The following is a 13,969-nucleotide window of genomic DNA, read 5'->3' as shown; positions in this document are numbered from 1 at the left end:
GCTAGTTGAATATTACGCAATGTTTCTTGGTTAATTTTCTAACATAAAAGTAGTGTTTTTTGGCACGTGTGTGTGTGTGTCTCTCTCTCTCTCTATATATATATATATACATGTCCGTATATATATCACTCTGCTACTGATTTTGAGTAACTGTAATCATCATATCATTAGTTCTTACTTTTCTTCAATCTATAGCTTTATTTTGTTGTGGATTTCATTCCAAACCAACCAGATGCCCCTCAGTCTAATAATAATGTATCTATAATTTGAGGTGGTTCAGAAGCATGCAATATTTCTTGCCCTTGCTGCAAGTTATATATCTATTTGGTCACGTTAGTTTCTGACTATTTAGTGTCTGACTATTTACTTTTGGACTCATTAAAATAATTAAATAAATAAATAAAAATCAACCGGCTCTTGATTTTATATCAAAGCTTGCAATTTTGATACTTCATGATTTCTATAACCTCTTTGCTACTTAAACAAGCTGATTTTTCATAATTTATTTCAGATACTATCGATCTCTCCCACCTGTAAGCAAGTTCTATGGAGTGGCGTGCTTGATTACCACTTCTGCATTCTATCTGGAACTTTATAATCCTTACAATACAGCATTATTTTATGGCCTAGTACTAAAACGTTTTAAGGTAAACAAGTTAAGTTACCAATTTGTCCAATCTGTAATACATGAGATTAAATTCATTTTACTCATTATGTATTGCAAAGATCATGTTGTAATAAGTTATAATTTGAGGGTTCATTTTCTGCCTATGCCCCGATTGTTAATGTTTGTACATAGTGCAGGTTTGGAGGCTTATTACGAATTTCTTCTTTCTTGGGCCATTTTCATTTCCCTTTGCATTTCATCTGCTAATTATGTAAGATATCCGACATTCTGACTCCATCTACTCTCTACAACCATATCATATTACGTTTACTAAAAATTTTGGATTAAGGTGTGATGTTGCAGAAACTTTAAGAAAGCAGACACGATGTTCTCTTTGCTGGAACATAAACCAAATAGTTAGTTTATGGTAGTTAACCTCAAATTCCACGAGGGGTTTATGGAATCCACAAGGTGATAGATCTGGAATCTACCAGAGAAACAATAGACAAAGTTTGAATTTTATTAATAATAATCTCATTTGCCTATGGAGGCTACTAAACATATAAATACTAAAGAAGTAAACCCTAGGATGATTAGGAAATCGTCTGAAACCCTAATTTGCACTATTCACAAGATTAGGTGGCAAAATATCAAATTTTACCAAAAATGGTAAAATTGAGTTCAATGCAAAATCATAAACTACTGACCTTAAAAGTCTTCCCAAAATAAGCAGAACCTTATTTTGACTTTTGAGCAAAAAGTTATTAAGAAAACAAAAATTACTAAAAATAGTTAAATCATTGATTTCGGGGCCTAAACGAAGGAATTAGCCAAAATCAAGGCACACCTTGTGGCAAAGCTACAACTATTGATCAAAAGGCCGTTTCCTTTCAGCCTGCCAAATTTCATGCAATTCAGACTCTGTTGCCCAAATGATCTCCACTAGTTCCTTTTGCCTTGCGCGATTTCAGGAGCCCTTGATGTTCAAGAAGGTCATGCCAGTCTATTCTACATCAAGGTGGTAGGAAAGAATGTTTTGGAAAAACCAATGGTAATTAAAATTACCCAATAGATAAAATATCAGGTTTTAAATAATGATCCCCATCTGCATTAAGCCATTATTCATCCAATTGATGCCTGTGCATACATATCTTTTTTAATCTCTATCATTCACTTATGATCATTGATTTTCAAGATTTAAAAGTCATGAAAGGTTTACAGTATGTAGACTATGTTCCAAGGTGATATTGAAAATTTGAAATACTATGTCATGCTGATTTGATTAGAGCGAGATATGGTGTTTCACTTGAGAGAGGACCCTTTGACAAGAGAACAGCAGACTATGTATGGATGTTCGTCTTTGGAGCACCATCACTTCTTGTAAGTGAGAACAAATTATCTTATATTTAGAATTTTCTTTTTCTTTTTCCCATTTATCTTATAATGACAAGGGTTTTACTTGATCTTAGGTGATGGCTGCTGTTCCATATCTATGGTCTCCATTCATGGGAGGTTCCTTAGTATTTATGCTCATCTATGTTTGGAGCCGTGAGTACCCAAATGCACTCATAGACATTTATCGTCTTGTGTCATTGAAGGTACGCTTCTAGCAGTTTTGTTTTAATCGTTCTTTTCACTGGTCTGTTTTAGTTATCCTACTATTTGGAACAATATACGCTTGTGACATTTTTTCTGTATATAGACTGTGAAATTAGACCTCTTTGTTTCTGTAACATTTAATATGAGTCTACTTAGTGTTCTATAAAATAGGTTGATATCTAGAACTTGCAGTATCTGCACCACCATGCTATAAAGCATCAATGTGAATCTAGATTATCAATCAAAGAAGGTTTGATACAACATTTTTAACTTCATCTCTACCTTTTCCCACACAACCAAATTTTCTCTTGCTCTTTTTGGCCTTACTAGTTCCTATCTCTTGTCATTTTCTTCTTTCATTACTATTTCTGTACCATTGCAGTGGGAGTGTGAACGTGCAATAAAGGAAAGTGTTGGGCTTTGTGGAGCCTAGTTTTTTTTGTTTGATCTGGTTTGACGACCCAACCCAACCCGAATAATATTGCCGTGTTTTAAAGAGTGAGAAAATATTGTAACCGCAAGTTGTATTCTGTATTCTTCCCTGATAATAGTGAAATCCCTGCAACTCCGTGGACGTAGGCAAATTGCCGAACCACGTAAATATTGTTTTGTGCGTGTAATTGTTTTTCTTTGGCGTGTGTTTTCTCTATTTTTTTGTTTCTCACAAGTTGGGAATTTGGTTAAATTCCCTACAGAAGGAATATTTTTATGCATGATTGCTGTACTTTTGGTTCCTGTAGATTTTTTTTATTAGAGGCCCTTAAAAATGCATCATGAGTGAGGTATGCCCCCATAAAGAGGTACCACCTTGATGAAGTTAACCAAAGAAAAAATTTGGACTCTCAAATTTTGCCTGGTTAGCCTTGAAATCATGGTGTTGCAGTTCCAATTAAGTGTGCTCACTATGTTTGGCCTGTATTTTATTGTGTAATGTCACCAAACTTTCCATCAATAGTTCTACCCAGAATTATGAACAATGCATCCAATTTTCTCAGGTTTTTTTTTTTCTTTGGTAGTCCCAAACTTTCAATTATAATCTTATGTTCTTATGTACAATTGTACTTCCTGCCATTGTCTGCCTCTGGCTTTGCTTTATGCATTATTCATGACATTTATGTGAGGATATACTCATGACATTTATGAATATAAGAGGCTGATTAATTTTTTTTTTTTTTTTTTTTTTTACTGTAGGGATTCTATCTTCCTTATGTAATGCTAGCACTTGATTTGTTACTCGGAAATCCTTTGATGCCAGACATTCTAGGGATGGTTGTAGGACATTTCTATTACTTCCTAACAGTGCTTCATCCTCTGGCTGGGGGAAAATTCATCTTGAAGACCCCTTTTAGGGTGTAACCTTTCTATTGTTTTTATTTATTTTAGCAATGCATGCATTAAACTCATTCTCATGATTTTCTTTCGCTTTTCTGGTATGATTTCTAGATAATTGAACCTTCATAGTTTGAAATTGTATTTCTCCATAAACTTGTGGAGAATTTCACAACTCCTGACAACAGAGACAGACGAATGTGTCTGTTCCTTGTGTTCCCGTTTGTCAAGGATGCAGCAATCTTTGAACCATAAACCATTATATGTTGGAGGCTCCAAAAAATGCATGATAAACAAAGATGCTTGATGCACACATCACCTTGTTATATAACCACTAGCTACATAACAAACGAGGCTTCTTGTTTCATCATGCACATAAAAGAAACTCGCTTAAAAGGTAAAGCAAACTATTTTCAAAATTGACAAGAAATACAATGAAAAGACTCGAGCTTGAGCTACCCTAAATGACTACTAGAAAGTAAAGGCTAAAGATGAGACCGTGAGGCATGACCTAATCTAGAGTGCCATATATGTAAGGACTCAGAGGTAAGAGGTGGAGTGGCAGCAGTAGAGAGCAAGTGGGGAGGAAGATGAATAGAGGAATGCTCAAATATAATTCCCACTTAAGGTCTATCCCAATAGTATTCATTGTGTGAGGATCCTACCCTGTCCAAGTTCACATAATTGAGGTAGCGAGGGTGAAACAACTAATATAGAATTATAGCATTGTGTTTGAGCCTTCTTCTTGCATGTTTCTACAGATACCAATTCTTTGATTGAACTATCAAGTGTGGGAAGTGAATCAAAGAGAGATGCTCAAACAGGCTCATATTCATCATCCAGTGCCAACAGAAATTGTGTTGGACAATAGGCATCAAGATACTAGAGGAATCTCTTGACACTATCCCATTTTAGCTCAAAAGAAGCAAGTTCAATTCATATTGTTAGACATTTATGAATTAAATTTAGCAATAGATTGGCATTTTCCTGGTGCATGCGATGAATAGTGATCATATATTGATATTGATGAGCAAGAACAATTGTTTGACAGCATTGCGCTAGAAAGTTCAATATGTCATGTGCAGTCTCTAACCATTGGAGTAATGTTCAAATAAAGGGAGCACAGGTATTGAGAAACCATGTGATAATCTTCTAAGAGTTACTATCGTAGTCATTAACGTTTCTTGAAGACAAACTACATTTCTGCATCTAATTTGACTTGTTTAGGAACTTCTCTAGTGATATATGACATATCTCCATAAGAGACACCCTTTGATGGATCTTTTCATAGCACAGGCCCATTGATTATAGTTGTGGCAATCAAGAATCAAGGAAATTGAGTATGTGGTGTCGGTTAATCCATGCAGACTACTCTAATAGAAAAATAGATTACTGATTCAAATTCAACATAGAAAATCGAGTGTACATCAAAGACTATTTATTTGTGGGGAAAACTTGTACAAAAATACTGACATTGTGACTCTAGGTCATGATTTCATATTTGAAAATGTGATTTAGAGTTATGATTTTAGTGCATTTACACACTTGTGTGGTTGCACACAAGTGTGTAATAGTCACTCCCTTTATCTATGAAAAACAAAATCCTATTCTAACCCTATTCTAGTCCTAGTAGGATCAGGCCACTTATCCTGTAAGTACGAAACTACAGGAGTGTGGACTCCACAACAACTTTGGGCCCTTGGGCAGTAACAAGATCTCATCTAGTACTGGTTCAACATAGTTTTTTTTACACTATAGCAGATATTATATCATGCAATTAATAAGCATATCCAACATCCTGATCTGTAATTTTTTCTCTTTGGCAAAGATTTGAGGTAATATAAAGAAGAAATATGAGAAAAATACCAATTGGGACAATATTTTGGCATCTTGAAGGTTAGACACTTGAGAAGTATTCTTAATGACTCTCCAGTCACAAATTAGTTTCATTTTGGGGTAAGGGAACACAAATTAATGCCCCAGTGCAGCATGATCCATCAGCCAGAGTTGCATTCCGAAGAAGAAGCTACCGACTCAACAGAAATGGACTGAGTCCTGCAGAGCAGGCAGAAACAGATAGTCCTGCACAAGCACAGCAGCCCAACCGGGTGATGGAGTTGCTTTCCGAGGCAGAAGCCATCGTCTTAACGGCGGTTAGAGGTAATATTCATTGTGAATATTGAATAACATGTAAACCAAATTCCAACTGAATTACATTATATGATTATTGGTATGATCATGTGACTTGGTAATTCGTATATTTTTGCAACAGGACTGCTGATTTCAATATTTGGCTCCACCAAGAGGTAGATCCTGTCTGCCACTGTGAGTCGCCTTAACACACTGGAGGTCTTGCTTTTGCAGCGTACTATTCAAAATGTCATATCTGCAAGTACTTTTTTGTGTTACATCTTAGATGGTTAGCTTTTCAATGAACATGAGAATATCCTTTTGTATTTAGTATCACATTTTTATTTTTTTTAATAAAAAGGAAGATTCTAACTAATGACTTCCGCTCCATGATAGGGATTCCCAGTTTATTGTGTTATCCGTTATGATTAATCATACAGGAAAGATTAAGATTATAACTAATGATTTCAGCTTTATGAAACTTGGTTCCCAGCTTATTGTGTTATCCCTTATGATTAATCATAATTCTATTGCTAAGAATGAAAACTTCATATTTCTTAGTGAAGCTCAAGGAGCCATCAGCAGCAACAAATAACTGCTTTGTTTTCAACTGAGTGAATTTGGTGGAAGCACAATCTTCTGCATTCAAGTTCTTGCCCCAATAACAGCTTGAGTTTTTTCAGTTTTCTAGCCCCAATAACAGCTTCACGTGTCAAGGGAGAGTTTAGAGCTTGGCCATTGACAAGTCTTGAAAATAAACTTCCACAGTAAAAGAGAAGTGAAGCTTCAAGCTTGTATTACTTCACAAGCTCCTCCAAGCCATTAAGACTATAGATTTTGGCAAAAATGAATAAATGGGCCATCTGTCTCCAAATTTCCACCATCATTTATAAATGGACCTCCTGAGAAAGTGAGAAAGAAAAAGTAATCTGTGATTTGGGTTTTTTCATTGATGGGCACGATGCACTATATCCAAGTCTTACCCCTCATCGATCTAGCTAGAAGTTCTTTGGAGAATTTGAAATTCTTAGCAACCCATCATGCCTTTAGAGTTGGGTTATGATGTGGGAGCTCACATCTATCAAACTAGAAGCTATCTTAAATTTTGAAAGATTTGAAGTTCTCAGCAACTGAACATGTCTTTAGATACTCACATTTATCAACTTAAAGCTATCTTATATTTTAGTGGATTTGAATTATTTTTTTACCAAATGAATTTCTCTTTTTAATTCAATTATGAATTTCTCTTTTTAATTATAAACTAGTAAGTTGCCCGTGCGATGCACGGATAATTTTGTAATATTTTATGTAAGATTGTTTTGGATAATATTGTGTATGTATATATATTATAAAGAAAAAGTAAACTAAATTAGAGTAAAGAAACATATACATTTTAAGGTATTAAAAATTAGTTTAGTAGCTTCATTGCATATTTGTACCCTTCTTAAGGTAAGATTTAAAAAAAAAAAAAAAATCATGAAACCAAAAATAAATGCAAAAAGAGTAACGGGACCATGAAAATCAACTAATTTGTGTTGTGTTCACATATTTCATACCATGAAATGAAAGTTTGTCCAACTCTTTAATCGTCTTCCATTTATCGATAGTGCGACATTATGACATGGTTTGGACAAATGTGTATGCATGTGTCTTATAGATGATTTAAAATTGAACCATGGTAGAATATGGTTTTACATTGTGCACTAAATATTCTCTCTACTTATATACCCAAAACAAAAACTATCCAACCAAATTACCCACCCCTAATTTTAAAAAGAAAAAGGGGAAAAAAAAAAAAAAAAAAAAAAACCCCGTAGGGGTTTCGTCTTGATGGTAGTGGGTGGCTTGTATAACAAAGGCGATGACTTCTTAGATTCCTCTTTTTCTCTCTTTCAAATGTTTTGTCAGTCACAAGTTTTTTATTTTGGTAATATATAGTGAAACATTGTGTTTTATACAAAAATCCACAACATTTTTGTGTCTCTCTATCTTTCTTCAGGGCCTTCTCTGGTTAGTTATTACTATTAGTCCTTAATTATTATTATTATTATTATTATTATTTTGCTTTTTTTAAAATACTAAAATGGTGGGTGTGCTAAAAGACATGAAGAATAGAGAAAGGTGTGGTGTAAGTTTTGTAAATGAATGAGACATTAATAAGTTAATATGAACTTTTGGATAATAGTAAAAAAACTTAATGAAAGAGGTAAAAAAAAAAAAAATGCTAGATGCAAAATTAAAGCGTTACTTGGCAAGATCTCATGCACACCCGCATGAGATCTCTGCTTTATATATATATATATATATATATATATATATTTTTTTTTTTTTTTGATGATTATTCTTTTATAACTCTTAATCACTAATCAGCATGAGTCTAAAAAACCTTTGTGATACGACTTTATTGTACGTACAAAATAAGCATAGATTTTTTTAATCTTTTTTTTAAAAAAAAAAAGGATATTGCTATTGTGTTCATCCTTATAAGAATTTAAGAATAGATTTTTTATTATTATCTTTATTTAAATAAATAAATAAAAAGGATATTGTTATTGTGTTCATCCTTATAAGAATTTAAGCATAGATTAAATTTTCATTATTTTTTACAATTTTTCTTTGATTCCTTTATAATTTATATATTGTGTTGGTTTAAATGAATTTTTTTTCAAGCTTTCAGATGATGAACTTTAGATAAGATGTTCAGCTTTTATACGCCAAGCATTGACTGTAAATCTTGTACATGGAATAAATCAAGATAAGAAATTAAGAATATAGTCCATTTTGGTTGGCTTGATTTGTTTAGACATCAATTTTCTCTCTTGCCAAAAGTCCGACTTTTAGGCGGAAGTTTCCTTGATTATTACTTGTATACAAAATTCCAAGATCATTAAATTGGAATAGGTCCCTTATTGACCTAACCAATTGGAATATGATGAAATTTCTTTCCATCCACAGTAAACGTTGTGTACACTCCAAATTTTTTCTGCATATCATAATGATACGTTGTAGAAAGGTTTCATCCAAGTCCAACATGATTGAGAGTTGTAGTTAAGACTATGGCCCAGAAGCTTTACTATTCAATACTTTGCGAGAAAAATTAAACACTCATTTGATGTAATAGGAGACTATGGAATTTGACACTGTATACATTGGGGTTTGTTCTTGATGTTGTGAAATTGCTGTAGGTACTAAAAACTATAGGTTGATTAATTGGCAAGTCATGTTCTTTAAGCGTGAAAAGTCTACAATGGAAAATTTTTATGTTCTTACAATAAATGTTTTGGAGAGAAAATTGTTAGCCTCCTTATCCCATTGGGACCCCCTTATTTATATAAAGGAAAAATGGTCCAATATTCCTAAGTGTGACATAGTTACATGGAATTTTTGTGCACTTGTGCCTACATTTCTTTTAAAAATTTAATTATAATTTTAAACTCTAATTTGGTGATTTTTATATGATTTTTGTGGTTTGATTTTGATTTAGTAAAGACATATTAGCTAAAAGAAACGAAGGTAGAGCTATTAAAGAAATCTATACTTTCATATTAGTAATTACCGATGGCCAATGTTGCATTGTCATTTGTGGTTGTGGAATGAATAAGCGGCATGTTGTTTGGGCGACTAATTAAGGCAAAGCAATTGACCATGTTAAAAGGGATTAACAACTTTTTCTTTCTCCTTTTCCATTTGAGGTATGTATATGCCTTTTTCACATATGCTCAAGTGAAGTACCCATTAGGATTTCCCTTAGTTATGATAAACATATTAATTTTTTTTTAAAGGAAGTTCTATATTTATTGAATGAGATATATATGTTGAGGGCCATGTAACTAAATTGGCACCTCCCCATACATAAAGTGTCTAAGGTTTAAGGGAGAAAATGTTCAAATTGTGGGAGTCAAGGAGAAAAGGTTCAAGTTGCGGGGTTAGCATAGATACTGTAATTATTTCTAAATTAAAAAAAAAAGATATATATATATATATATATATATATTGTTTTCCTTGAGCTATACCTTCATGTTCATGCTCATGTTAATGTTCATATTTGTAAACCTAAATCATATTTAAGCCCCTAATTTTAAAAAGAAAAAGGAAAAAAAAAAAAAAAACCCGTAGGGGTTTCGGTGTCTTGATGGTAGTGGGTGGCCTATATAACAAAGGCGGTGACCCCTTAGATTCCTCTTTCTCTCTTTTTCAAATGTTTTATCAGTCTTAGGTTTTTTATTTTGGTAATATATAGTGAAACATTGCGTTTTATATAACAATCCACAACATTTTTGTGTCTCTCTATCTTTCTTCAAAACCTTATCTAGTTAGTTATTATTATTAGTCCTTAATTATTATTTTTTTGCTTTTTTTAAAATACTAAAATGGTAGGTGTGCTAAAAGACATGAAGAATAGAGAAAGGTATGGTGTAAGTTTAGTAAATTAATGAGACATTAATAAGCTAACAGTAAAATAAGTTAATATGAACTTTTGGATAATAGTAAAAACACTTAGTGAAAGAGGTAAAAAAAAAAATGCACAATGCAAAATTAGAGTGACACTTGGCAGGACCTCATGCACTCCCACATATGGTCTCTGCTTATATATATATATATATATATTGATTTCAATGATGTGACAATTTTTTATAAATGTTTTTATTTTTTATTTTTGTTAATTTTGGAATAGTGCAGCAAAAAGAATTAATATAGCATTTTGAATTGTGTATTTTTTTTTTTCTTCCATACCTTTTTATCATTTGAAGGTGCATCAAAAATCTTAGCAACTATGTAATTTTCAAAACCATCATTTAGATTGAATTCATTCAAATGAAGTAGAGAAATCCATTTTTTCTCCTAAAATTTTTTTTTTCAAATCACGTGGGATTCCTTCTCCAATATCAATATTTTTACAATAATTTAAATAAGTTGTACCTCGGTTTATTTTTCAGCAAGATCTCTTCTAGATTTGTTTAGGATTTTCTCAGCATCTTGATCAAATATCACAAAATTTGTTTTGTTAGTTGCATCAAAAACTTCAATTTGAAAACTGTATCTGAAGTAGTTTGCAATTGTATATATATAGTAGTTATAGTGAAATAAATATATTATAAATATTTGAAGAGTATGTAGTTAATGTGAGTGCCTCTAACTTTGGGATAGAAAGATTTATTTTTGTTTCACATTTTGCACACCAAAATGATCCTGCTTGTGGTTTGACATTCCTTTCACAAAGTATGCACAAAATGTAATATCAACCCATTGCTGTATCGATATTACTTATTATTGCAATACCCTAGCAGTTCACATCTTGCAATGAACTTTGAAATTAATATGTATTATTTTTTTAATGTAAATAATATGATGTATTATTATTTTTTTACGTAAATGATAAGTATAATTTGAAATGATTAACAAACCTATTTCGTAGGATCTCATTTAATGGATTTTATCTTTACTATTTTCTTCGTATTCTTTAAAGATAAATCCTCCTATGAAAATTGTTTTGCATGTATTTTTGGTATTTCTTGTATGGGATCATGTTTTTTACCATTCCTATCATTGAATTTTTTAAAAGAAAATTTTAAGTTAATGGCATTTTGTGAGATAGTATATGCTATTTATTAGACTTTTTTGTTATTATAAATTTTAGAAATATGCACTTGTCAATTATTTCAGCAACCTCAGTGATCTCAAGATTTATAAATATTTTTGTTGCAATGGTCATTGATAGAGAATTTGTCTGCAGAAATTGCATAGAACATTATTAATAGACAAAAGCATATTGAATTGAAATTGGGGGAAAATGAAGACATGATTTCATGAGAATAAGATTTTGTAGAATTATCATCTATATGTGGGGAGGAAGAAGAGAGTTTGTAAGAGGGTAAGAGTTTTTACTTTGATTTACATATTGGAAGGGTCAAACTTGGGTCATAATATGTAGGGTAAGAACTGGGCTTGAGTTTTTCATAAGGTTTGGTCTACTTTTAAAAGGTAGTCTATTTTATAGTGAATAACTTTTGGTCTAATTGGTCTAATTTTCAAGAACAACCCATATTTTATATAATAGTAAAAAGAAGTTACTATGATCTATTGGATAACAGTAAAAAAAAAAAAATAAATAAAATGAGGTAAAAAATGCTAAATTTATATAATAGTAAAAATAAGTTACTATGATCTATTGGATAACAGTAAAAAGAATTATCATCTATACGTGGGGAGGAAGAAGAGAGTTTGTAAGAGGGTAAGAGTTTTTGCTTTGATTTACACATTGGAAGGGTCAAACTTGGGTCATAATATGTAGGGTAAGAACTGGGCTTGAGTTTTTCATAAAGTTTGGTATACTTTTAAAAGGTAGTCTATTTTATAGTGAATAACTTTTGGTCTAATTGGTCTAATTTTTAAGAACAACCCATATTTTATGTAATAGTAAAAAGAAGTTACTATGATCTATTGGATAACAATAAAATAATAATAATAAAAAGAGGTAAAAAATGCTAAATTTATATAATAGTAAAAATAAGTTACTATGATCTATTGGGTAACAGTAAAAAAAACTTAATGAAGAAAGGTAAAAAAGCTAAATGTAATATTAGAGTACCACGTGGCAAGACCTCATGCACTCTCACATGAGGTCTCTACTTTTATATATATATTGATTTGATAGTTATAATGTGGGAGGGAAGATTTAAGCGGGGGGGAAGTTAATACCGTATTGATACTGGCCATACCGGAGAATATACCGTACCAGCCATTAAACCTGTATTGGTACTCATCTAAAATGTACCCAAAAAAAAATCATGTTGTATCGGCATGTATCGGGCATATTATCGGTGTTTCAGTTGGTATTGACTTTTTGGTTGGTACAATAAATTTTTTTTTTAAATGTTAAAAATTTGAATTTTTTTATTTTGGAAAAACATGTTAATTAAGCTAATATATTGGATAATGTACTTAGGCTTATAAAATATATGAAGTTTAAATTCTATGTTGATACTTGATAAATATAAAAATTAATAAATTTATACTTACACTAAACTCATCACACACACTTTGCGCGTGCAATAATGTTTTTTTTTTTTTTTTTTAGTGTTATAATGTTTAAAAGTGATATATAAATAACCGTTTGTATTTTTATTTTTTTTTTAAAGAAAGGGGTAAAGTAACATGGAATAATGTTTAAAAATAAGATAGAGATAGTGTCCTAAGTTTTATGTTGAATGGAAGAGATAAAAGAAAAAACCTAAAATTTATGAACAATAAATTACTCTTTTAACCAGTTTATATTTTTTAATTTAAAATTATTTAACTAAAATATTAGGGTATTTTAGAGAGTTTAAGAATTTATGTGAGGGTATTTTAGTACGCAAATGTTGAAACCCAAACAGGGAATCCCCTTTTTAATAGTACTAGAGTCATCTGCAATAATGCTCTTTTTTTATTTGTCTGTTTTTTTGGTTTAGTGTTATAATGCTTAAAAGAGATATATAAATAACCGTGTGCATTTATTTATTTTTTTTAAAGAAAGAGGTAAGGTAACGTAGAATAATGTTTAAAAATGAGATAAAGAACCATAAAAAGTTAAAACATAATGAAACATTTGAATTTATTGATTGGGATAAGAATTGTGATAAGTAAAAAAATTTGAGATTTGAACAAAAGAAAGATGATATACGTTAGTGTGGATAAATGGGGATATGTGATAATTGTATAGAATTTGAATAACAAAAATTTTGGAATTTTTTTTTTTTTTTTGATAAAGATAATTGAAGTATTTGAATTTAAATAGATAACAAATTTAGATAGGAATCAGACATTTGAACACCAATGGGTGGTAAGAATAACAGTTTTTTCCCCCTTTTGTATGTGAGATAGTATTACTATTTTAGCCTCTCTTCTTTTCTTTTCTTTTCTTTTTTTTTTTGTGGGAAAAAAATTAAACTAAAGTGTATATTATTTCAAAATTTGTATGGGGATATTTTGATACGCCAAAAATTGAAAATGAAACAGGAAAATCCTCTTATTAATTGTATAAATAGATAGATAATAACAGGATTCCCTATTTGGGTTTAAACTTTTTGCGTACTAAAATACCCTCACACAAATTCTTAAAATCTCTAAAATACCCCTACCTTTTAGTTAAATAATTTAAAATTAAAAAACACAAACTGGTTGAAAGAGTAATTTATTGTTCCTAAGTTTTAGGTTTTTTCCTTTATCTTCTCTATTCAGCCTAAAACTTAGGACACTATCTCTATCAGATAATTATGGAGTACTCCTAGAGTACCATTAATGTGTACTTCCTCCTCTCACATA

The 13,969-nt window shown here is 31.2% G+C and overlaps 1 protein-coding gene across 1 annotated transcript; it reads left to right on the top strand.

Moving 5' to 3' along the window:
- Positions 1-807: 807 nt before the first annotated feature.
- Positions 808-4,651, top strand: LOC126700368 (derlin-1-like). Its single transcript, XM_050398484.1, has 4 exons — positions 808-878; positions 1,894-1,987; positions 2,077-2,205; positions 3,398-4,651. The coding sequence occupies exons 2-4, from the start codon at positions 1,958-1,960 to the stop codon at positions 3,560-3,562; spliced, it is 324 nt and encodes a 107-aa protein (XP_050254441.1). The 5' UTR covers positions 808-878; positions 1,894-1,957; the 3' UTR covers positions 3,563-4,651.
- The last annotated feature ends 9,318 nt before the right edge of the window (positions 4,652-13,969 follow it).

Source organism: Quercus robur, chromosome 9 (assembly GCF_932294415.1).
Source record: "Quercus robur chromosome 9, dhQueRobu3.1, whole genome shotgun sequence".
NCBI lineage: Eukaryota > Viridiplantae > Streptophyta > Magnoliopsida > Fagales > Fagaceae > Quercus > Quercus robur.
Note: the sequence above shows the minus strand (reverse complement) of the source record. Positions and strands in the feature narration are given on the sequence as shown.